The sequence below is a fragment of the Zalophus californianus genome, chromosome 9, assembly GCF_009762305.2.
Source record: "Zalophus californianus isolate mZalCal1 chromosome 9, mZalCal1.pri.v2, whole genome shotgun sequence".
Lineage (NCBI taxonomy): Eukaryota > Metazoa > Chordata > Mammalia > Carnivora > Otariidae > Zalophus > Zalophus californianus.
In genome coordinates, this window is record NC_045603.1 from 90,050,499 (window position 1) to 90,074,676 (window position 24,178).

Here is a 24,178-nt window from a genome sequence, read left to right on the forward strand (position 1 = left end):
CGTATTACCTCACTTTTATGAGGAATTTTTAATCTCAGGAATCAAACTGAGGTTTGCTGGAGTTGGGGGGGGTGGGAGGGATGGGGTGGCTGGGTGATAGACATTGGGGAGGGTATGTGCTATGGTGAGCGCTGTGAATTGTGCAAGACTGTTGAATCACAGATCTGTACCTCTGAACCAAATAATGCAATATATGTTAAGAAAAAAAAGAAGAAGAAGAAGACGATAGCAGGAGGGGAAGAATGAAGGGGGAGAAATCGGAGGTGGAGACGAACCAGGAGACAGGATGGACTCTGAAAAACAAACTGAGGGTTCTGGAGGGGAGGGGCGTGGGGGGATGGGTTAGCTTGGTGATGGGTATTAAAGAGGGCACGTTCTGCATGGAGCACTGGGTGTTATATACAAACAATGAATCATGGAACACTACATCAATAACTAATGATATAATGTATGGTGATTAACATAACAATAAAAAATTTTTAAGAAAAGATTTTTGTTGTTGCTGATGTTTATAATACTGTGTTACATTAAGTCTTCTCCCAATAAATTAGAATCTTTTTTTAATTCAAATTCAATTAGCCAACATATAGTAGATCATTAGTTTCAGATGTAGAGTTCAATAATTCATCAGTTGCCTATAACGCCCAGTGCTCAAAATTATGAAACACTTCACAAATTTGAGTGACATCCTTAAGCTGGGGCCATGCTAATCTTCTCTGGATCGTTCCAATTTTATTATATGTGCTGCCAAAGCAAACACCCAATAAATTAGAATCTTACAATTGGATGTTAATGGCAGAAGCCATCTAGTCTAACATTGTACCCAAAACTAGATGTACCAGCATCACCTAACACCCAGAAAAATTCTCCGCTTTGAATGTAACCTGTGTCTGCCCATATGCTGATAATTATGTTCCACAGAATAAGTCTAATTTTCTTCACATATCAACTTTGCAACATGTGAGAAATATTCAGAGAAACAGTGAGGTACAATGTTCAAATCCAGACAGTCTAGGTATGTGTTCTCAGTTTCTATGCCAATAACAATATATAGTTCATCATGCTGTTATGAGAATTAAGTAATTAAGACACACAGTAAGTGCTCAGTAGAGATGGCTATGGTCCAATAGTATGGCTTCTAGGATTAAACACAATACTCAAGATGTTACTTTTATCAACCTGATGTCTCTCTCCCTCTCTTTCTCTCTCTCTCTGAGAGATTGTGTTGACTTTTTCAGTAGTTGCATTGTGCTTATGGTCAATTAAAACCTGAGGCTTTATTATTATTATTTTGTTTTTAACAGTTGCTCTCAATTCAGTTTCACTCATCCTATCACAATTTTTTTCTAATTAAATGCAAGGCTTTATCTTTATCCTTGATAAATGTCAACTTATCATCTTAAATAACAGACATTTTTAAAACTTGATTCTGTCACCCAGTGAATTACTAATCTTTACTTCTTTACTAGCTTTGTGTCATCTGCAAACTTAGTAAGCAAGTTCCTAGACTTCTTCCAGGTAATTGACAAAATTGGTGAATTGGACAGGACCAAAAATAGAGCCTTGTGGAAAGTTCCTAGAGAACTCACTCACTGCCAGTTATCAACTAATCTTCCCCTTTTGGATGTAATCAGCTCCCACTTCATCTAATTACCATCATTCAGCCCATGCACTTCTCCATCACTCCCTGAATGATGTCACAGGAGACTTTGTCATATGTTTTTCTGGGAGAAGGATATATCTGTGTTTGTGAAAATCCCTTTAGCCATCAGAATAGCATTCATCAAGAAAGGAAATGACATTTATTTAAGGGATTTGGTTCTTGTGACCCTAACTTGGCTTATGTGACTAATTAGGGCCCCTAAAAAAGAGTGATCCTTTGTATACATGACATTCGGTAGATCACCATCTTCCCTAAGACTGTTTCCTCTTATTTGAAAAAGGGAATGCTAGGGGCACCTGGGTGGCTCAGTTGTAAACGTCTGCCTTCAGCTCAGGTCATGACCCCAGGGTCCTGGGATCGAGCCCCACATCGGGCTCCCTGCTCAGCGGGGAGTCTGCTTCTCCCTCTCCCACTCCCTCTCCCACGCCCCCTACTCGTGTTCCCTCTCTTGCTGTGTCTCTCTCTGTCAAATAAATAAATAAATAATCTTTAAAAAAAAGGGGGGGAATGCTGTACTCCACTTTTCTCAGAGATGATGAGAAGATAAAATTAAATAATGTATTTGATCATTTTCATACCAGAGATTCTTTTAAATAGAAAATTAAGTCACATATTATAGTGGCCCCTTTGGTTAAAAACAAGAAGAGTCTTTTAGTCAAACAACCGGACCAATTTTTTTTGGCAGAATCAACCAGAGTGACACCAACACTGTAACTATGTACTTAAGCATCCCACACGCCTCCACATTCCATTTAGCATATAAGATATTTTAAAACTTTAAGGATTCACGTCAGCTGAGCATGTGTGTATGTGAGTGTGTGAGAGTGTTGGTGTATGATTGGGATAGATGATCGGCTCTCACAGTCTCCCAGTCTCCAAGCCGCATTAGTCATTTTTAGCACCATGATGGAGAATGGTGTGAATGCGGTAAATTCAAAAGATTTCTCAAAACTTCACTGTGCAGACAAATAACTGTTAGAGTGACATTTTCAGTACAAGTGAGAAAACTGATCCTTCTGGGATCTCTAACTCTGAGTGCTTTAAAGGAGAAGATACAAGACTAAACCCATCCTCCTACACTAATCATTTCAGGAATAGTTTCTCTAAAAGTAGCAATGCTAATATGAGGGAGTGAAGAAGTCAGTCAAACTGCTTATTTCCACTATATCCCATTAGCAACCAGATCAATTTTTTCACACTCATGGGTTCCAGCTTACCTTTTGACAAAAATAACAAAACAGAATTCAGTGGAAAGTGACATCTTAGTTATGGACGTGCAGGTGATTGAAAGATCCAAAGCAAAATGTCTGAGGGAAAAAGGATAATTGGGCAGAATCAAGAAGTGAAGGAATACATCTTCTTGTCCCTGTTAGTCCTTCCTCCCAGAATTCAGGAAAGGAGCAAAGAATTTAGCTGTTTGATTCCCATCAAGATCATTTTAAATTAAAAATGTGATCTTTTACATTCCTCATTTGAATATCTGTGATTTTGAGACCACTGACAACCATGCCAGCATGAATCACCGAGTTGCTCTTGAAGGAGGAATTTACAGTTGCAGTAAACTTGAAAGAAAATATTTATGCACCTGAAAAGCTATTTAACCAGATTCCATGGGTCCATGCCTATTTTTTCAGAGATATTTTCTTCAAATTTACACCAGTGCCTCAGGTTCAGGCTCATCTGGGTTTTGAGAGGAGATTTTTAGACCTAAGTGGGGAAAGTAGCCTGCTACCCCATCATTTACTTTCAGCCAGGCCATACTCTATTTGCCTATCAACTGGTCTAATGCCAGTGTTTCTGGAGCTTACTTGACAGGCCCCCACCAACTCTCGAAGGCAAATCCTGCTCACGGTCTTCAGTCAGAAGTAGATTCAGAATGTTCCTTGTGCAATGAGGTTATGATTCTCAGATATAATTCATTCTACACAGTTTACCTTTTGACGAAAATGACAAAACAGAATTCAGTAGAAAGTGACATCTTAGTTATGGATGTGCAGGTAATTGAAAGATCCAAAGCAAAATGTCTTTGGCCCAACTTTGGCCCCACACAGACCCTTGGAGCTGCTCAGAGGCCTCAGGGTTCATAACAGCAGAATTCAAAATACCCCTTAGACTATGGAAAGCAACTATCCACTGCTGTTGGCTCACAAGACGTAGAAAGGGCAGATTTTTGAGTCAGACAAATCTGAATTCAAATTCAACTCAGCCCTTAACAAGCTGTGAGATCTTGAGCACATTACTTAAAATTTCTGAGTCTCAATTTCTCCTTTTCTAAAATGGTGTCACTGATAACTTCTAAGATTTCTATAAGGACTAGAGGAAATAGATATAAAGCATCAGGTTAATAAAAGTGCATAGAAATAATGATTTGTGTTGTTATTGTAAATTGAGTGGGATCTCAACTTTTTCCAAGTGGGCTAGGATTATCATGGATATGATGATCTGGTGTAGCACTTTAATATTCTTCAAAAAAGAATGTGTTCCATAAATGAGGACATCAGGTATCCTATTCAGCTTTAATTCCAGGTCTGGATTGGGATGAGATGAAATAAAGCAGTACTCTGAGATTCTTCTTGGCTTCATGGACCCATGTCTTTAGTGGAGCTTCCTTTGTATTGAAAACATACAATTCTAGATAGAATTAGATATGCATACACACAGAAACACACACACGTGTGTGTTTGTGTGTGTGTGTGTGTGTGTGTGTATGTGTGTGTGTGTTCTCTCCCACTTCTCTGGCTGTTACTTTTCTTTCTTTGGCAGGCCATTCGTCCTCCATCTAAACTCTAACATGGGGTTTTTCTTTAAAAATAAATTTTTTTTTTTAAAGATTTTATTTACTTGACAGAGAAACAGCAAGAGCAGGAACACAAGCAGGGGGAGTGGGAAGGGGAGAAGCAGGCTTCCTGGCAAGCAGGGAGCCTGATGCGGGGCTCAATCCCAGAACCCTGAGTTCATGACCTGAGTCGAAGGCAGACACTTAACGACTGAGCCACCCAGGCGCCCCTAACATGGGGTTTTTCCAGTCTAAGTACTGGGCTCCTTTTTGTCCTCATTCTCAATATTCACACTAGGTAATTCAATTCACTTCTGTGGGTTCCAATGCTATTTTTGTGCCAAGGATAAGCATATATCTATTTAGTAAAGATAAAAGAGAGGATTGTTTCAAATAGGAAACGATAAACTAGGTAAAATCCTACTGTGAGATCAAGTAAAATGAAGAATGGAAAATATCTGTAGATTTAGAAACAGTATGATCACTGACAACTTTACCAAGAGTCATTTCAGTGGTGAGAAGGGAATGAAAACCAGGTAAAGAACATCTAGGAAGTGAGTAAATAAAGGTATCACATTCAAACAGCTTTTTAAAGGACCTTGGCAATGAAGAAGATTTAAGAGATAAAGTGGGGGCTAGATGGGAATCTGGGTCGATTTGACAGATTTAGCAAATAGAAGTACAGGACACCCAGTTACATTTGGATTTCAAGTAAACAATGAATACTTTTTTTAGTACAAGCATGGCCCGTGCAATATTGTGAACACACTTTACACCAAAAAAATGATTTGTGCAATGTTTAAGACATGGTTATCCTAAAAAAATAATTCACTGTTGTTCTGAAATTCAAATTCAATGGTGAGTCCTATATTTTATCTGGGAGGTTAGGTGTGAGTTCGAGATACATTTTTATTTTGAGAGCTACTGAGCATATTTAACTGACAAAAACATCTGGTGTAGATGGAGAAGATAAAAATGCAAGAGAAAGAAGGGAGATTGACTTCTTACTGGGGGGGCGGATGCTTCTTTCTTGCACTCATGCAGAAGAGAGAATGGGAGGGATGGGTGCCCAGGCAAACAGAGGTGTGGTTCTGGTATTGGAAAGATACTGGCAGTTACCTTTCAAAACTCTCAGTTTTCTTTATGAAGTAGGCAGCGAGCCATTCATGAGAGCAAAAGGGAGTTCGGATGAAAATGAGGAATGGGAAGAGCAGTGATATCGCAAGAGAAAGAAAAGATGATTTAGAAGAGAAGTCATTAAGATTGCTGACAGTGTTAGCAATGTCCACAATAGCCAAACTATGGAAAGAGCCTAGATGTCCATCAACAGATGAATGGATAAAGAAGATGTCAGATATATATGTATATAGACACAATGGAATATTGGGCAGCCATCAAAAAAATGAAATCTTGCCATTTCATTTCATGGATGGAACTAGAGGGTATTATGCTAAGCGAAATAAGTCAATCAGAGAAAGATAAGTATCATATGATCTCACTGATATGAGGATTTTGAGAAACAAGACAGAGGATTGTAGGGGAAGGGAGGGAAAAATGAAACAAGGTGAAACCAGAGAGGGAGACAAACCGTAAGAGACTCTTAATCTCAGGAAACAAACTGAGGGTTACTGGAGTGGAAGGGGTGGGAGGGATGGGGTGGCTGGGTGATGGACATAGGGCAGGGTATGTGCTATGGTAAGTACTGTGAATTGTGTAAGACTGATGAATCACAGACCTGTACACCTGAAACAAATAATACATTATGTTAATAATAATAAAAAAAAGATTGCTGGCAGTGTTGAAGGCCCAGTTGATATTGGTAGTCATGAAGAGTGACACCAAATAACTGAAAGCATGATTTTGTCCAGTGGTATTCAGATGTCCAGTGAGGTGATGAAGCTGTCCGGTAGATTTTTTTTTTAATTTTTTATTGTTATGTTAATCACCATATATTACATCATTTCTTTTGGTGTAGTGTTCCATGATTCATTGTTTGTTCATAACACCCAGTGCTCCACGCAGAATGTGCCCTCTTTAATACTCATCACCAGGCTAACCCATCCCCCAACCCTCCTCCCCTCTAGAACCCTCAGTTTGTTTTTCAGAGTCCATCATCTCTCCTGGTTCCTCTCCCCCTCTGACTTACTCCTCTTCATACTTCCTCTCCTGCTATCTTCTTCATTTTCTTTTTTCTTAACATATGTTCCGTTATTTGTTTCAGAAGTACAGATCTGTGATTCAACAGTCTTACACAATTCACAGCGCTCACCGTAGCACATACCCTCCCCAAAGTCTATCACCCAGCCACCCCATCCCTCCCACCCCCGACCACTCCAGCAAGCCTCACTCTGTTCCTGAGATTAAGAATTCCTCATATCAGTGAGGTCATATGATACATGTCTTTCTCTGATTGACTTATTTCACTAAGCATAACACACTCCAGTTCCATCCACGTCATTGCAAATGGCAAGATCTCATTCCTTTTGATGGCTGCATAATATTCCATTGTGTATATATACCACATCTTCTTTATCCATTCATCTGTCGATGGACATCTTGGCTCTTTCCACAGTTTGGCTATTGTGGACCTTGCTGCTATAAACATTGGGGTGCACGTACCCCTTCGGGTCCCTACATTTGTATCTATGGGGTAAATACCCAGTAGTGCAATTGCTGGATTGAATGGTAGCTCTAATTTCAACTGTTTGAGGAACCTCCATACTGTTTTCCAGAGGGGTTGCACCAGCTTGCATTCCCACCAAAAGTGTAGGAGTGTTCCCCCTTCTCCACATCCCCGCCAACATCTGTCGTTCCCTGACATTAATTTTAGCCATTCTGACGGGTGTGAGGTGGTATCTCATTGAGGTTTTGATTTGGATTTCCCTGATGCTGAGGGATGTTGAGCACTTTTTCATGTGCCTGTTGGCCATTTGGATGTCTTCTTTGGAAAAATGTCTGTTCATGTCTTCTGTCCATTTCTTGATTGGATTATTTGTTCTTTGGGTGTTGAGTTTGATAAGTTCTTTATAGATTTTGGATACTAGCCCTTTATCTGATATGTCATTTGCAAATATTTTCTCTCATTCTGTCGGTTGTCTTTTGGTTTTGTGGACTGTTTCTTTTGCTGTGCAAAAGCTTCTTATCTTGATGAAATCCCAATAGTTCATTTTTGCCCTGGCTTCCCGTGCCTTTGGTGATGTTTCTAGGAAGAAGTTGCTGTGGCTGAGGTCGAAGAGGTTGCTACCTGTGTTCTCCTTTAGGATTTTGATGGACTCCTGTCTCACGTTTAGGTCTTTCAACCATTTGGAGTCTATTTTTGTGTGTGGTGTAAGGAAATGGTCCAGTTTCATTCTTCTGCATGTGGCTGTCCAATTTTCACAACACCATTTGTTGAAGAGACTGTCTTTTTTACATTGGACATTCTTTCCTGCTTTGTCAAAGATAAGTTGACCATAGAGTGGAGGGTCCATTTCTGGGCTCTCAATTCTGTTCCATTGATCTATGTGTCTGTTTTTGTGCCAGTACCATACTGTCTTGATGATGACAGCTTTGTAATAGAGCTAGAAGTCCGGAATTGTAATGCCGCCAGCTTTGCTTTTCTTTTTCAATATTCCTCTGGCTATTCGGGGTCTCTTCTGGTTCCATACAAATTTTAGGATTATTTGTTCCATTTCTTTGAAAAAAGTGCATGGTATTTTGATGGGGATTGCATTGAATGTGTAGATTGCTCTAGGTAGCATTCACATCTTCACAATGTTGGTTCTCCCAATACATGGGCATGGAACGTTTTTCCATCTCTTTGTGTCTTCTTCAATTTCTTTCATGAGTATTTTATAGTTTCCTGAGTACAGATCCTTTGCCTCTTTGGTTAGATTTATTCCTAGGTATCTTATGGTTTTGGGTGCAATTGTGAATGGGATCGACTCCTTGATTTGTCTCTCTTCTGTCTTGTTGTTGGTGTATAGGAATGCCACTGATTTCTGTGCATTGATTTTATAGCCTGCTACCTGACTGAATTCCTGTATGAGTTCTAGCAGTTTTGGGGTGGAGTCTTTAGGGTTTTCCACATAAAGTATCATATCATCTGCAAACAGTGAGAGTTTGACTTCCTCTTTGCCGATTTGGATGCCTTTGATTTCTTTTTGTTGTCTGATTGCTGTGGCTAGGACTTCTAATACTATGTTGAATAGCAGTGGTGACAGTGGACATCCCTGCTGTGTTCCTGACCTTAGGGGAAAAGCTCTCAGCTTTTCCCCATTGAGAATGATATTTGCTGTAGGTTTTTCGTAGATGGCTTTTATGATATTGAGGTATGTACCCTCTATCCCTATACTCTGAAGAGTTTTGATCAAGAAAGGATGCTGTACTTTGTCAAATGCTTTTTCTGCATCTATTGAGAGGATCATATGATTCTTGTTCTTTCTTTTGTTAATGTATTGTATCACGTTGATTGATTTGCGGATGTTGAACCAGCCTTGCAGCCCAGGGATAAATCCCACTTGATCGTGGTGAATAATCCTTTTAATGTACTGTTGGATCCTATTGGCTAGTATTTTGGTGAGAATTTTTGCATCCATGTTCATCAAGGATATTGGTCTGTAATTCTCCTTTTTGATGGGATCTTTGTCTGGTTTGGGGATCAAGGTAATGGTGGCCTCATAAAATGAATTTGGAAGTTTTCCTTCCATTTCTATTTTTTGGAACAGTTTCAGGAGAATAGGTATTAATTCTTCTTTAAATGTCTGATAGAATTCCCCTGGGAAGCCATCTGGCCCTGGGCTATTGTTTCTTGGGAGATTTTTGATGACTGCTTCAATTTCCTTAGTGGTTATAGGTCTGTTCAGGTTTTCTATTTCTTCCTGGTTCAGTTTTGGTAGTTGATACATCTCTAGGAATGCACCCATTTCTTCCAGGTTATCTAATTTGCTGGCATAGAGTTGCTCATAATATGTTCTTATAATTGTTTGTATTTCTTTGGTGTTGGTTGTGATCTCTCCTCTTTCATTCATGATTTTGTTGATTTGGGTCCTTTCTCTTTTCTTTTTGATCAGTCTGGCCAGGGGTTTATCAATCTTGTTAATTCTTTCAAAGAACCAGCTCCTAGTTTCGTTGATCTGTTCTACTGTTCTTTTGGTTTCTATTTCATTGATTTCTGCTCTGATCTTTATGATTTCTCTTCTCCTGCTGGGTTTAGGCTTTATTTGCTGTTCTTTCTCCAGCTCCTTTAGGTGTGGGGTTAGGTTGTGTATTTGAGACCTTTCTTGTTTCTTGAGAAAGGCTTCTATTGCTATATACTTTCCTCTCAGGACTGCCTTTGCTGTATCCCAAAGATTTTGGACAGTTGTGTTTTCATTTTCATTGGTTTCCATGAATTTTTTTAATTCTTCTTTGATTTCCTGGTTGACCCATTCATTCTTTAGTAGGATGCTCTTTAGCCTCCATGTATTTGAGTTCTTTCTGACTTTCCTCTTGTGATTGAGTTCTAGTTTCAAAGCATTGTGGTCTGAAAATATGCAGGGAATGATCCCAAACTTTTGGTACTGGTTGAGACCTGATTTGTGACCTAGGATGTGATCAATTCTGGAGAATGTTCCATGGGCACTAGAGAAGAATGTGTATTCCGTTGCTTTGGGATGGAATGTTCTGAATATGTCTGTGAAGTCCTTTTGGTCCAGTGTGTCATTTAAAGTCTTTATTTCCTTGTTGATCTTTTGCTTAGATGATCTGTCCATTTCAGTGAGGGGGGGTGTTAAAGTCCCCCACTATTATTGTATTGTTGTCAATGTGTTTCTTTTCTTTTGTTATTAATTGCCTTATATAATTGGCTGCTCCCATGTTCAGGGCATAGATATTTACAATTGTTAGATCTTCTTGTTGGATAAACCCTTTAAGTAGGATATAGTGTCCTTCCTCATCTCTTATTACAGTCTTTGTTTTAAAATCTAGTTTGTCTGATATAAGGATTGCCACCCCAGCTTTCTTTTGGTGTCCATTAGCATGGTAAATGGTTTTCCACCCCTCCCTTTCAATCTGGGGGTGTCTTTGGGTCTAAAATGAGTCTCTTGCAGACAGCATATTGATGGGTCTTGTTTTTTGAATCCAATCTGATAGCCTGTGTCTTTTGATTGGGGCATTGAGCCCATTTACATTCAGGGTAACTATTGAAAGGTATGAATTTAGTGCCATTGTATTGCCTGTAAGGTGACTGTTACTGTGTGTTGTCTGTGTTCCTTTCTGATCTTTGCTGCTTTTAGGCTCTCTCTTTGCTTAGAGGACCCCTTTCAATATTTCTTGGAGGGCTGGTTTCGTGTTTGCAAATTCCTTTAGTTTTTGTTTGTTCTGGAAGCGTTTTATCTCTCCTTCTATTTTCAATGACAGCCTAGCTGGATATAGTATTCTTGGCTGCATATTTTTCTCGTTTAGTGCTCTGAAGATATCTTGCCAGTCCTTTCTGGCCTGCCAGGTCTCTGTGGATAGGTCTGTTGCCAATCTAATATTTTTACCATTGTAGGTTACATATCTCTTCTCCTGAGCTGCTTTCAGGATTTTCTCTTTGTCTCTGAGACTTGTAAGTTTGACTATTAGATGTTGGGGTGTTGACCTATTATTATTGATTTTGAGAGGGGTTCTCTGTGCCTCCTGGATTTTGATGCCTGTTTCCTTCCTCACATTAGGGAAGTTCTCTGCTATTATTTGCTCCGATATACCTTCTGCCCCTCTCTCTCTTTCTTCTTCTTCTGGGATCCCAATTATTCTAATGTTGTTTCGTCTTATCGTATCACTTATCTCTCGAATTCTGCCCTCGTGATCCTGTAGTTGTTTCTCTCTCTTTTTCTCAGCCTCTTTATTTTCCATCATTTGGTCTTCTATATCACTGATTCTCTCTTCTGCCTCATTTATCCTACCAGTTAGTGCCCCCATTTTTTATTGCACCTCATCAATAGCCTTTTTGATTTCGACTTGGTTAGATTTTAGTTCTTTTATTTCTCCAGAAAGTGTTTCTCTAATAACTTCCATGCTTTTTTCAAGCCCAGCTAGTATCTTTAAAGTCATGATTCTGAACTCTAGGTCCGACATCGTACTAATGTCTGTATTGTGTAGGTCCCTGGCTGACGGCACTACCTCTTGTTCTTTTTGCTGAGGTGATTTTTTTCGTCTTGTCATTTTGTCCAGAGGAGAATAGATGAATGAGAGAACAAAATGCTAACAGGTTTACAATGTCCCCAGCAAATATACTGTATACAAATCAGAAAAGACCTGAAACCAGGGGAAAAGAAAGGGAAAGAAAGAAAAAAGAAAGAGAAAAAAAAAAAGATAAAAACAAAAACAGAACAATACAAAAAAAGCAGAATGTGATCAAATATGATCAGGCTAGTGCACAGATCAGTGCCACACACTAGATTTTGGGCGTATTTTGGTCTGTTAGAAAAAAGTACCTCCTAAAATTTTAAAGGAAGAAAGACATATATGTACAAAATAAGGGTTGATACAATGAAGGGATAGAAGATGACTGTAAAGATGAAAATTATAAAAGATTTTATAAAAGGACTTGATAAGATAGAAGTTGTTTGAAAAAAGAAAGAAGATTTAAAAAAAAAAAAAGAAAAAAGGGAGAGAATGTGATCAGGCAGGAGACTAGAACAGAGCCATACACTAGTGATTTAAGGTATATTTTTATCTGTTAGAAGAAACTGTATCTCAAAATTTTAAAGAGAGAACAACTTATATATATATGCCAAAAATTAGGGTAACTACTATGAAGGGATAAAATATGACTCTAAAAATGAAAAATAAAAAATGTTTTTTTTTTTTAAAAAGAGATTGATAAGATGTTGGTTGAAAAAGTGAAAAAGAAAAAAAAACAGTTAACAAAAATTAACTTTGATGAATCATGGTAAAAAAAAGCCATGAATTCTATGTGCAGTATTCCCCTAGCGCTGGAGTTCTCCCGTTCTCCTTGATCGGTAAACTTGGTCTTGGCTTGCTGGCTGTTTGTGCTGATCTTCTGGGGGAGGGGCCTGTTGCTGTGGTTTCCAAATGTCTTTGCCGGAGGCTGAATTGCCCCGCCTTTGTCGGTCCGGGCTAAGCAAGCTGCTCGGGTTTGATCTCAGGAGTTTTTGTTCCCTGCAAGCTCTCCGTACAGACTTGGAGGACCAGGGCAAAAATGGTGGCCTCCCAATCTCCACCCAGAGGAGCTGAGAACTCGGGGCCCCGCTCCTCAGTGCGCCCCCAGAGAAAAGCAGTCACTCCCTTGTCCCCGGTCTCCGGCCACTCTCCGTGCTCACCCGGCCTGTGACCGAGCGTTGCTATCTCTGGCACCCGACCCCGTGTGGAGTCTCCAAACCCAGCAGATGCCTGCGGTGCGCTGCCGCACCACTCCTCCCAGGGCAAGAGGGGAGTCTCCCCATATCTGCCGCCTGTTGGGTCCCTGCTGCAGGAGCCTTGGCCCGACTGGGCCGTGGATCACAGTTTATGGCAACCCCAAGCTGAGAGCCCGTGCCTCAGCTCCATCTCTGCAGTGGCTTCCCTGCTCCGATACCTGGGAGCTCTGGCGCACTCAGGCACCCCCGGTCTTTCTGTGACCCCAAGGGTCCTGAGACCACACTGTCCCGGGAGGATTCCACCCCCAGCTTAGCCACTGCAGCGACGTCCCTCAGCGGAGCCGACTTCTAACAGTTGCGATTTTGTGCTCTGCAACTCTATCACTTGCCAGAAGCGGCCGACGGAGGCCCGTCCCCCGCCGTCTATCCTCCCGAATATCGCCTCGGATTCACTTCTCCGCACGTCCTACCTTCCAGTAAGTGGTCGCTTCTCTGTTCAGATAGTTGTTGCTACTCTCCTCTTTGATCTCCTGTTGAGTTCGTAGGTGTTCAGAATGGTTTGATCCCTATTCAGCTGAATTCCTGAGACCAGACGAAATGTAGGTCTCCTACTCCTCTGCCATCTTGCTCCGCCCCCTGTCCAGTAGATTTTTTAAATGGTTTTAAGACCACAAGAAGAAAGGCACAAACTCTGCTCTTGAATTAAAGTAATGTGAAGCAAATCTTCTATGCACTTTCCCTGCAAATATGCAAAAGAGAGGGGGGTTGATATCTTTTCAAATTCTGAAATAAACAAGTCTACAATATTAGCTAACTAGAGTTACAAATTAGAGAACAGATTGTACAAATAAGCAAATTTTGGGCAAAATCAGTTCCTGCTATATCCATGATATTATTTAAACTCAGTATTTTACTATTTTAAATAGCTCCACTTCGGGGTTGGTTTATAAATTCAGTTCACAAATACATATTGGGTTCCTACTATGTGTCAATGATGGCCAGATAGTGAATTAATAATACCAAGGCTGATGTTTAATTAACAAGAAGAACCTTATAGAAATATTTGACACTAAAATTAATATCAGATATATTCATTTGACTAATGCTATTACAATTACAGTTCATAGCTAATGGCATTATCGGGCTATTATCACAAAGCATTACCTCTCTTCTAAAACTCATTTACATGATAATTCATTGAAATCATCACGAGAACACACTATCTTGATGGGTTTTTACCTCCCAGCGCTCTTCAAGAGAATGAACTCACCCTTTCAAGAAAGCCTGTTATCCCAAATATCACCCATGCTTGTTCTTTCTGCAGTTCAGGTGAACAATGCATGGAGATTTCTCTACAGTTTTTGAAAGACACAGTGTCCCTTCCTGGAAACAGCAACCTAACTTCATTTTTGTCCACAATTCCCAGGAAATACAAATGCAAATTAAAGTCTCGATGCAGACATTATTATGAGAGCAAGGTATCAAGCATGTGCAGATTTGGGGCCCAACCTCAGTTCACCCATTCAATCAACAAATAATTATTCTGTCTCCTTTGCCTGAGTTTAGGCAAACAGTTCAGCCTCTCTGTGCCTCTGTTTCCTCATCTGTAAATTGAGGGTAATCGTAATTTGGCACTTATTAGACAAATACAAAAAAGAGGTAGAAAAGCCAAAGTTATCGTATAGTTGTTAGATATTATTTCCTTCCAGTATCATGAAAATTATTGTGTTTTAAAAATTAACTCAGGTAGGAGAGCTGTGAATCTCAAATGAAGCATTTAAATCAGGTTACTGAAAGGAGGAAGGAAAGAAATTAACATATTTTAAGTGTCAGTTATATGCAGATCTTGCTATATGTATTTCGCAAAGATATTATTTCATTAAATCTTCACAACAGTTCTTTGGGGGTAGATGTTTGTAGCCCCGTCACTAGTAAGAGGAAAATGATCAGAGAAAGTTATAGAAGTTGCCCAAATCTTACAGCAGGGGTGGATTCCTGATTCCCAATTTCCTTTTGCTGCACCAGAGTTTATTTCCCGTGGCACAGAGGCACGTCCATCCTGGAGAATGGCTGTTACACGTTTTTAATTACATACTTCGCACATAGTGAAGCGAGGGATAAAGTAAGGTATAAAACCCATTTCAGTTCTGTCTCAACAATTTTGGACGTTTGCGAGATCACCAGCATTACAAAAAATAACTTAAAAAAAATAGATCTAACGAAGTCCGAGGGGAAATAATGGCTCACTGTGCCCACCTATCATTTGAAGAAATTCCGAAAGGCACATTTTAATATTTTCAAAGTTCCATTACATTCAAAATAAAACAGTGTTAGTAAAAAGGGGAACTACTGAATCTTCCTCCAAAAAGAGCAGAAACCTGCCTCTAATCGAAAGCAATATGATGTAGCACTTAAAATAATGCATGTATATTTGAGATATTCGGTAAATCTAGGGTTTCAGTATGGAATATAGTGACATATCACTGAAGGGAGTGAATCTTAGGTTTCAGAATAGACTGGTTATTGTTACTTGGGATGTTATGACTTCCAAAATAGTATCTTAGGACGGTTTTATAAATAGCACGTAACTTCCGAGTTACAGCATCAAGGCTGCTATTCAATACTTCAATTGCTGAAGAAGAGTAGGTTGTGATAGAAAACCACCCTTTTCCGTTGTTTTATCATAAACCAGAAATGATTTGGAGAAGTCAGAGTTTTACAAAAGTGTGCTTGATGAAATGTTTTTAAAAGATTATTTTTTGTTGTAAGGGTAATATATGATGAAATAAATCCAAACTCTAAAGGGGGGGGGGGGAAGACCAACAAGATGATGGCAATTATTATTTGGGTAAATTCTTTCCCAATATTTTTTTTATTTGTGTGCATGTGTGCATGGGTATTAAATTTGTAGAGAGATTTTATACAAAATTGGGTTCTGAATAAGCCCTGCTGAATGCTCAATAAAAAAATTGTAACAAGTTCCCACTTTTTTCCCCTTAAAAGTATCGTGAGCATATTTCCATGTCATTTCAAATTCAAAGATTTCTAAATCCTGGAAATGGGATTACTTGTTCAACAAGGATAAACATTTTAAAGACTATTGGGAAGTAAAGAGAAATTGTTTTCTAAAAGTCTGCATCAATTATGCCACCACTGCAGTAGAATAATACTTGTCTCAATGTGTTACTTGCAGCCCTGAGTATAATCATATTTTGATTTTTGTTAATATGAGTGGCAAAAATTACATTGCATTATTACTTTAATTAGTATTTTTCAAAATGGAAAATTGAAGTTTCTCATGTTATGAACACTTTTATCTTCTCTCATTCATGAAATGCTTGATCATATTCTTTGCCCATTTTTCTTTTGGTCTATTTGTCTTTTTTTCTTTTTGATTTTAAATGGTTTTTTAACTTTAGGGATGTTATCATTTAGTCAAATATATTGCTAATATTTTCCTAGTTTTAAGTTAGCATTTTAATTTCATAGATGAGTTTGTTTTGCACAAGTTTTGCTGATACATGTAATCAAATCTATCAACCTTTTTCGTTGTGATTCAGGTCATTGCGTTTATCTGTGGTTGTGAAAATTCCAGTAGTTTCGTATTTTGAATATAATAGTCTCATCTATGTGAACTTTATTTATGTGTTAGGTAAACACTTACTTCCTTCAAATAACCAAATTTCAGGGCATAACTTGATATTTGTTGTGAAAGTTAGTTAAGCCATAAATACTCCACTGCCATAGGATAAGCAGAATGAAACTAATCAGTAATATATACTTTAATATATTCTTCATTCTTAGGAGATTCTAGGGCTGTTTCAGGGCTACCTTTCAGCTGCCTCTTGATTTTAGCTTAGCATCACCCTGTTTTTAATTATTACAACTTTATGAGATGTATTACATATCAACTATTGCTAATCATACTTCTCCTTATGGTTAGTCTTCATTTGTAAAAATCTTATTTCCTAGAGTGTATATTTCCAGATGAATTTTAGAATCATTTTATCAGTTTTCCCCAAATCTCATTTTTACTTTAATAAGTAAAACTTGTTACTTAATTTAAAAAATAAAGCTTTTATAATCTTTAGTGTTCCACCTAAGTATATAACATAAATTTTTATTTATTCAATGTTAAATAATTCGGTTCAGTAAGATTTTCTTTTCTTCGTATATATCCTGAACATTTCTTGTTGGACTTATTGTAGGTGTTTTATGCTCTTTTTCTTTTTGCTGTTATGAAGCGACTCCTTTTCCCTCATTACAACTCATTGACATAATCACTATTATATAGGGGGATTATTAATATTTATGTCTGTGCCTTGCATTCAACTTCTTAAACTTTCTTAGTAAATTTATGAGAGCATTTTAGTTTATCTTTTTCAGTTTACAGCAAAATTATCAAATCTTAAATATATTTTTTTAAAATCCTTTTTTCCAATATTAACTCCTATGTTTTGCATCTTACCAGGACATAGAACTTCAGAGCAATGTTAACACCAGAAGACAGTCATATTTTATCTTGTTCATAATCTTCATATGAATCTCTCTTATTTTTTACTAAGCATATTTGTAGGTTTATAAAGATAATATCAAAGGATATTCTCTATCGGTGTAGTCTTAATCCCCTTTATCTGTCTCACCCATGCCCCCACCTCCCCTCTGGTAACCACCAGTTTGTTCTCTAGAGTTGAGTCTGTTTTTTAGTTTGTCTCTTTCCTTATTCACTTGTTTTGTTTCTTAAATTCCACATATGAGTGAAATCATATGTCTATGAAATCATTTGTCTTTCTCTGACTGACTGATTTCACTTAGCATTATACTCTCTAACTCCATCCATATCATTGCAAATGGCAAGATTTCATTCTTTTTTAAGGCTGAATAATGTTCATACACACACACACACACACACACACACACACACACACACACACACCATCTTCTCTATCCATTCATCTATTGGTGGGCATTTGGGCTGCTTCCATAGTTTGGCTATTGCAAATAATGCCGCTATAAAATGGGGGTACATGTATCCCTTTGAATTAGTGTCTCTTGTATTTTTTGGGTAAATACCCAGTAGTGTGATTACTGGATTGCAGGGTAGTTTTTGTATTTAGTCGTCTTTGAAAGAAGAGATTTACTGGGAGGCAGTATTTAGCAATAAAGAATGTATGTGGATTCCCTTAGCCTCTGTCACTTTCCTTTCTTTTAATAAAGTCTTCTGTGAAAGTGCACCCATTAAAACCCCAAGTTACTATCATGAGCAGACTGCTGGGCTGGAGTGAGAATTTTACACTGTTTCCTGGTTGTCCAACAATCTAATCAAATGATGTGATTGTAAACTGGTCTCAAGCATACATGACTATCGGGTGCTCCCTAAAACTCACATTCATCTATGATGCTTTTTTTTATTATTATTATGTTATGTTAATCACCATACATTACACCATTAGTTTTTGATGTAGTGTCCCATGATGCTTTTCTTTGGGAGCTATGCTACCTGAATGCAGTGCACCTTGATGGTCACACTCCCCCTACTTCCTGTCTTATGGTTTAAGGCGGTACTAGAAGCAGAGGTACTTGGTGTTGGGTACTGATTAGAATGGAATATGGAATTGCTACTTCTCCTCCTCAAAGCAGTAATTATGAATTAGAGTAACAGCAGCTGCCAGTATTCTGCTTAGAACTGACCTTGATTTCTGTGTGGGGGCATGTTCTGATCACCCCCTATTCACCTGTTTGGTGTGGAAGGGATCCTCAACCTAAATAAGAAAAGATGGCTGAAAATACGACACCTGACACGAGCGATGTACTGACAGCAGTTTATTAGTCACATATACTCACAGCCCAGGGCAAGATAACGTGCCATGCAGGGCCGTCTGGGGGCTGCACTTGGGAGTAGAGTAAACAAGGGACTGTGGAGAGCAGGCTTGGTAGGAACAAAACAGGGAGGCAACTCCTGGGTCCTGCAGGAGGATGTGGTTGCCTGTTTGAAAACTTTAGGGTGAGGACCAGGAGCAGGCAGGTGGTCTGGCTAACAGGGGAGCTAGCCAGGTGGGGAGGACTTCCCATTGGGTGGGGAGTGCATCTGAAAGAGCAGAGAACCATGTCGTTAGGACTTTGGGGCTTTGTGAAGCTCAAAGACATGAGGGCAGCACATGAAATTTGGGGCCTTACAATGTAAGGCATAATATGGGACAAGAATAAAGTATATTCCTCTTTCATACTAGCAACATTGTGTTGTTTGTAGTAACATAGTTCTATTAGCATCAGTGGGGGCTTTAGCAGCACAGTTGTAAGAAGATGAAGGTTCTACTGAGCAATGCCTCTATTTACCTCTCCGAGCCTTCTCTCTTTAATCTGTAAAATACAAGAACTAGTTTAGATAATTCCACTGTCCCTTTGTTTCTAAGATGACCATGATAATTTAAAATAAATAGGAACATTTTACTTAGTATCTATAAAGTCTAATACTCCAGAGTAAAATTATCTGTTTGCATGTCTCCCCTACTAATCTATGAGCTCCTTTTCTTAAGCAACTTGGAATGCCTGTTTCCTGGTACATGAAAACTTCTTAACAAATGATTTTCAAATGAACAAATAGATCTAACTGAACAAGAAATATTTGGAGAACTTCTGAGCCATGCAAAATATTTTGTGAATGTTCTATTGCTCAGTGGTCCAAAACTCATTACTAACTAGGCTGATTATACTATTAAAGTACTTGACTAGGGTTCACTGTGAGTATTAACATATGGCACTTACTGTTCCCCACTGTTTACGTGGTGCACTTTTTCTCGTGTTGTTAACCTTCCTACCCATCCAAGCTAAGATCTGGAGAAGTTTAGTTCATCCCATTCTAGACCTGATGTCTTCTCTTTGTCTCTTTTTGCAAGGATGCCCCAGATTTCAATCAGCTACTAGAAATGTCAGATGAAAAATGCACAAATGTGAATTATGACAATAAAAGTTTATAAGCTACTAAAATAAAGTTATAGAACCTAAGAGCTGAGTCAACTGACAATGTTAAATGGAACATTTTACAACCAGTCCTGGGATAATGATTTAAAAAAAAAATGGCACATGAAGAAATATCTGAGAGGAAATGGGTCCAAGATCAAGCTCAGGCTACATGATTTTGTATGAGCCACTTCTAAGGCATGGGGGGTGGTGATAATCTAGAGTTTATGGAGTGCCTCCTCTGTGTCCAACCCTTGACAACTATTATCTCTTTTACTTCTCATAACAGCTCTGTGAGAAAGGTTGTGTTGTCATTTTAGAGAGGAGAAACCGAGGCTGAAGTGGTCCCATTGGGCAAATGCCCCAAAACAAAACGATTAAATAACAGAGACAATATTTGACTTCAAAAGTCTCTCTGCCTCCAAATCCCATGCTCTTTCTATGTCTCTTCACACCCAAAGCTATCTCTTTACATAGACTGATAATCTCTATATTAATAGAACAAATTTTAGGTTTCATGAAGTATCTCTCTGTCCAACTTGATGCTAGTGTGTATTCCATGTTTTCAATTCAGGTCATTGTTCTCCTTACCTTGGAACTCACCATGTACATTAGCTACATAGGGAATGTAAAATTATAGCTAAGTAAGGCAAAAATATGGGATAGCATGAAGATTGGCATGAGGAAGGAAGCTGAACACTAAAAATGGTATCCAAGACTATAGAAATGTTATCAGGAGTTTGAATAGGTGATATGGCAATATTTCATTTTATTTTTTTAAATAACTCCACTCACAAAATGTTTTGTATTACTTGTAAATTCCCACTGCTTCTCCTTAACCTTTCCAGCACGACATCCTCCCATCACCCCACACGCCCCTAGTTCCAAGTCACAGCGCTTCTCATTTGTGCCCACCGCAATACCCCCAGTGACAGTTCTAAGCACACGGGCATGCGCAGGGCGAGCGGGGGCCGTGTCCGGATAGGCCGGTATTTGCTGTAATTGCACTTTTTTTTTTTTTTAGAAATATTGTTTTACCTTTAAAGATCTTACAAAATTTATATTCTTCTCCCTCATCTGACTTTATTATAATATAAAGATAGCCTTTTCAATTACTTATTGTGGACCAAAATTCATGCTCCAAGAAAGATTAGTGTTGTGTTAATTCTGAGGCTTCGCATACTCTGTACAAACTCCTCTTAGTCTAGCCAGAGAAACATGGTGATAAAATGGTCTAATCACATCACATGCAAAGTGCAGATGTGAAATGAAAAGTACAGAAATATGATTGTGATATTAATTCAAGAGAAATAAGGAAATAAGACTGTTTAAATAAGCTTAGCAAGGTGGTATAGTTCTTCCTTAAAATATGTGTGATGTTATCTCACCTTATCTTGACTTGCCCCCAACTCCCCCCATTCAAGTACAATCAAATGTGTAGTTTCTACACACACACACACACACAGAGACACACACACACACAGCAGGCTACAGAGACCCAATACACAGACACAGAGGGAAACATTCTATGAAACTACTCCTATCAAATGAAGGCATTATGTCAATATAGCAATAACACCATACATTTCTATTGTAATGGAACATAAATTAATAAAATGGGGAAGTAGAACTTACCACATAGCTTTCAACTCAATACCAGACTTCAATTATATGTCCAAAAACAAGCTAATTTTCATGGTTGGTCCATAATAATCATCATTGTTAAATGACAGAAGAGAAGCAGCTTTAAATGGGAAGTGGCACAATGAATCACAGCTGTCATACTTATGTACTTGCTGACGATCAACCCTGAACAGAGCATTTAATTCAAATCTCATTTAAAAGTATGCACTGTCAAGGGAAAGGCCAAGAACCATTTTCTAGTTCAGGAAGCAACTCACAACCCATGTACCAAAGATAGCACTGAAGATCAAGTCTATTGGCACATAGACTGATTGCTCTAGTCTCTCACCTCTCTTCACAACCCACTGTAGGATCTTCTCCTACAAAAAGCAAAAAAATGCCAGAATTTTGGCATCTGACTGCTCAAAGAAGATTAATTCTTGTTCTCATGATGCATAACTTGTTTTTGGAAATATTCTGCCCACTCAGAACTGCAATTGAATTTAAGTTCTCTTAAGAGAACTTTAAGATAGATTTTGCCTTTTGAACAATCTTTTTAACATTCTGTGATACTATGTATCTGTATTTGTTAATACTAAGATCCCATTGTTGTTTTAAAAGTACTGCATAAAAATAAGTGTTGCATATATAATACATTATCTCATATAATGTATTAAATAATAATATCTCAAACCCACTGAAGGAAAATGGAGTGTGTGTAGAAATAGAGATGATATATATAGATATGGATTTGGATATGGAAAGAGAGAATTATAGCAAAGATCCAAAGCAAAAGTCAAAATTTAGCAGCAAAATAAAAGCAATTACTTTGAATCCTAAATAGTTTCATATATACTCATGTAATAGTTTTGTATATAGCAGTTTGACATCATAAAAAAGTGGGGGTATCTTATTTAGAAGTATTCATTTGAAGGCATTACTTATCAGGTCAAAAAAATACGTTCATGTCAACCAGAGATTGCAAGTAATTTGACCTGTGGGGTCTGTGATATTATAATGAGGTGATATTGGATTTATCTAAGTTGTCAAAATAATGTAACATCTGGCATCTACGTTTATTATGTCACTAACCTTACAATTAGAATATGCAACAGACTATCTGGCTGTGATAAATAGTTTTCATTCATTCAGTGTATATTTACTGAACAATTCCTATGGTGTCAGGTACTGTTCTAGATACTAGATATATAAGGATGAATAAGATATATATACATGGTTCTGGTAAATTAGCATAATCAGGGTTACTTTTATAGCTCAGCTCCTCTGAACCCATATTGTGTTATGCAAATTCAGGTTTTGTGACCTTCAAAATATTTGGGGTGCTTTGTTTGTTTTACTGTTAATTACAGAATTAAATGAATTTTGACAATGAGTTTAAGATGAGCTTTTTTGCTTTGTAGATATTATTGAAGTGAATAAATCTCTATGAATAACGGAATGATAAAACATTCACAGAAACTTAACAGCTCTGCAGTTGAATAACAATTACATTTGTTCCAAACAGGCAATTGGTTTCCAAACACATTAAACAAAGGCAATTTAGAAAGCTTCTTCTTCTTTTTGGCATCATTAACGTTGTTGAACGTCCTGGGATTCTGGAGTGTTTCACAAAGGTAAGTGTGTGGTAAGACAAGCAATTTCTGAGTCCATGAAATATTGATCTGGGAACCATCACTGAGCCAAAGGGAATCCTGTATGCCATGACTGGACAAATTAGCATATTAGAGAAATTTAACAGATTATTCAGAGCAAGAAATTTCAATTTAGACTTCACTTTTGCCATTGATCCTTATAATAAAATTGTGCTTTACTTGATTCTAAAACATGTTCTGAAGGAAGATATTTTTTCTCCACTGTATGGTACCACTTTTGAATTAGAAATAACCATATTGATAATAAGAATGAATGAGTCATTATCATTAAAAGCAAATACCATTAAACAAATAGCTAGAAATCTAATGATGCTTAAGATTTGGATTCCATTCAGGCCTTTAAATTAGCAGTGACCATTTCAAGGTCAATAACAAACTGCAAAATCATTTAGTCAGTCACCTGAGACTATTCCGTGGCTTAATATGTATCATCTACCATCCATCCATCACCAGCCTACCTCTCTCTCTCACTGACATATTCTTGGATAGCTGTGTACTTTTGAGCAAATTGTCTAACCTCTCTGAGCCTCTGTTTTTATACTTGTAAAATAAAATCAAGAATACCAACATCCTGCGGGCTTTAGGGATATGAATTTTGGTAAAGGGCCGAGCACAATGTCTATCACATTGTGGAAACTACAGACATCTTTATTTTTCTCATTTTCCTCCATTCGTTTATCTATTTAGTCATATTTTATCCCACCATTGTCACTTCTCCCTTGCCTAAATCATTCTTTTATTCATTGACTAAATCTCTGCTGGAACACCGTCGTGTGATGGGTACTGCAGTAAACTAGAAGGACCAGAAGTCAGTAAGTCAGTAAATGTTTAGTGCTACTATGCTCCTGCTCTCTTGGAGCTTTTGGGTCCAGTGTAGGAGAGAGGTGCTTAAATCCCATTATGACAAAATCAAAAGTGTTTTATTTTTAAAGATTTTATTTATTTATTTGACAGAGAGAGACACAGCGAGAGAGGGAACACAAACAGGGGGAGTGGGAGAGGGAGAAGCAGGCTTCCCGTGGAGCAAGGATCCCGATACAGGGCTTGATCCCAGGACCCTGGGATCATGACCTAAGCCGAAGGCAGACGCTTAACGACTGAGCCACCCAGGTGCCCCCAAAATCAAAAGTTTTAATGGCTCCCTGGAATTTTCAAATCTCTT

General features: G+C 38.2%; 1 protein-coding gene and 1 non-coding gene across 2 annotated transcripts in view; one reads left to right on the top strand and one right to left on the bottom strand.

The window, feature by feature from the left end:
* Positions 1-24,178, top strand: part of SLC15A5 (solute carrier family 15 member 5) — a 93,705-nt gene that overhangs the window by 65,813 nt on the left and 3,714 nt on the right. The window contains exon 8 of the mRNA XM_027595350.1: positions 22,869-22,977. Coding sequence (XP_027451151.1) covers positions 22,869-22,977 — 109 coding nt within the window. The remainder of the gene's footprint in view (positions 1-22,868; positions 22,978-24,178) is intronic.
* LOC113923200 lies at positions 654-760 on the bottom strand. Its single transcript, XR_003520208.1, has one exon. It is a non-coding gene; the product is annotated as a U6 spliceosomal RNA (small nuclear RNA).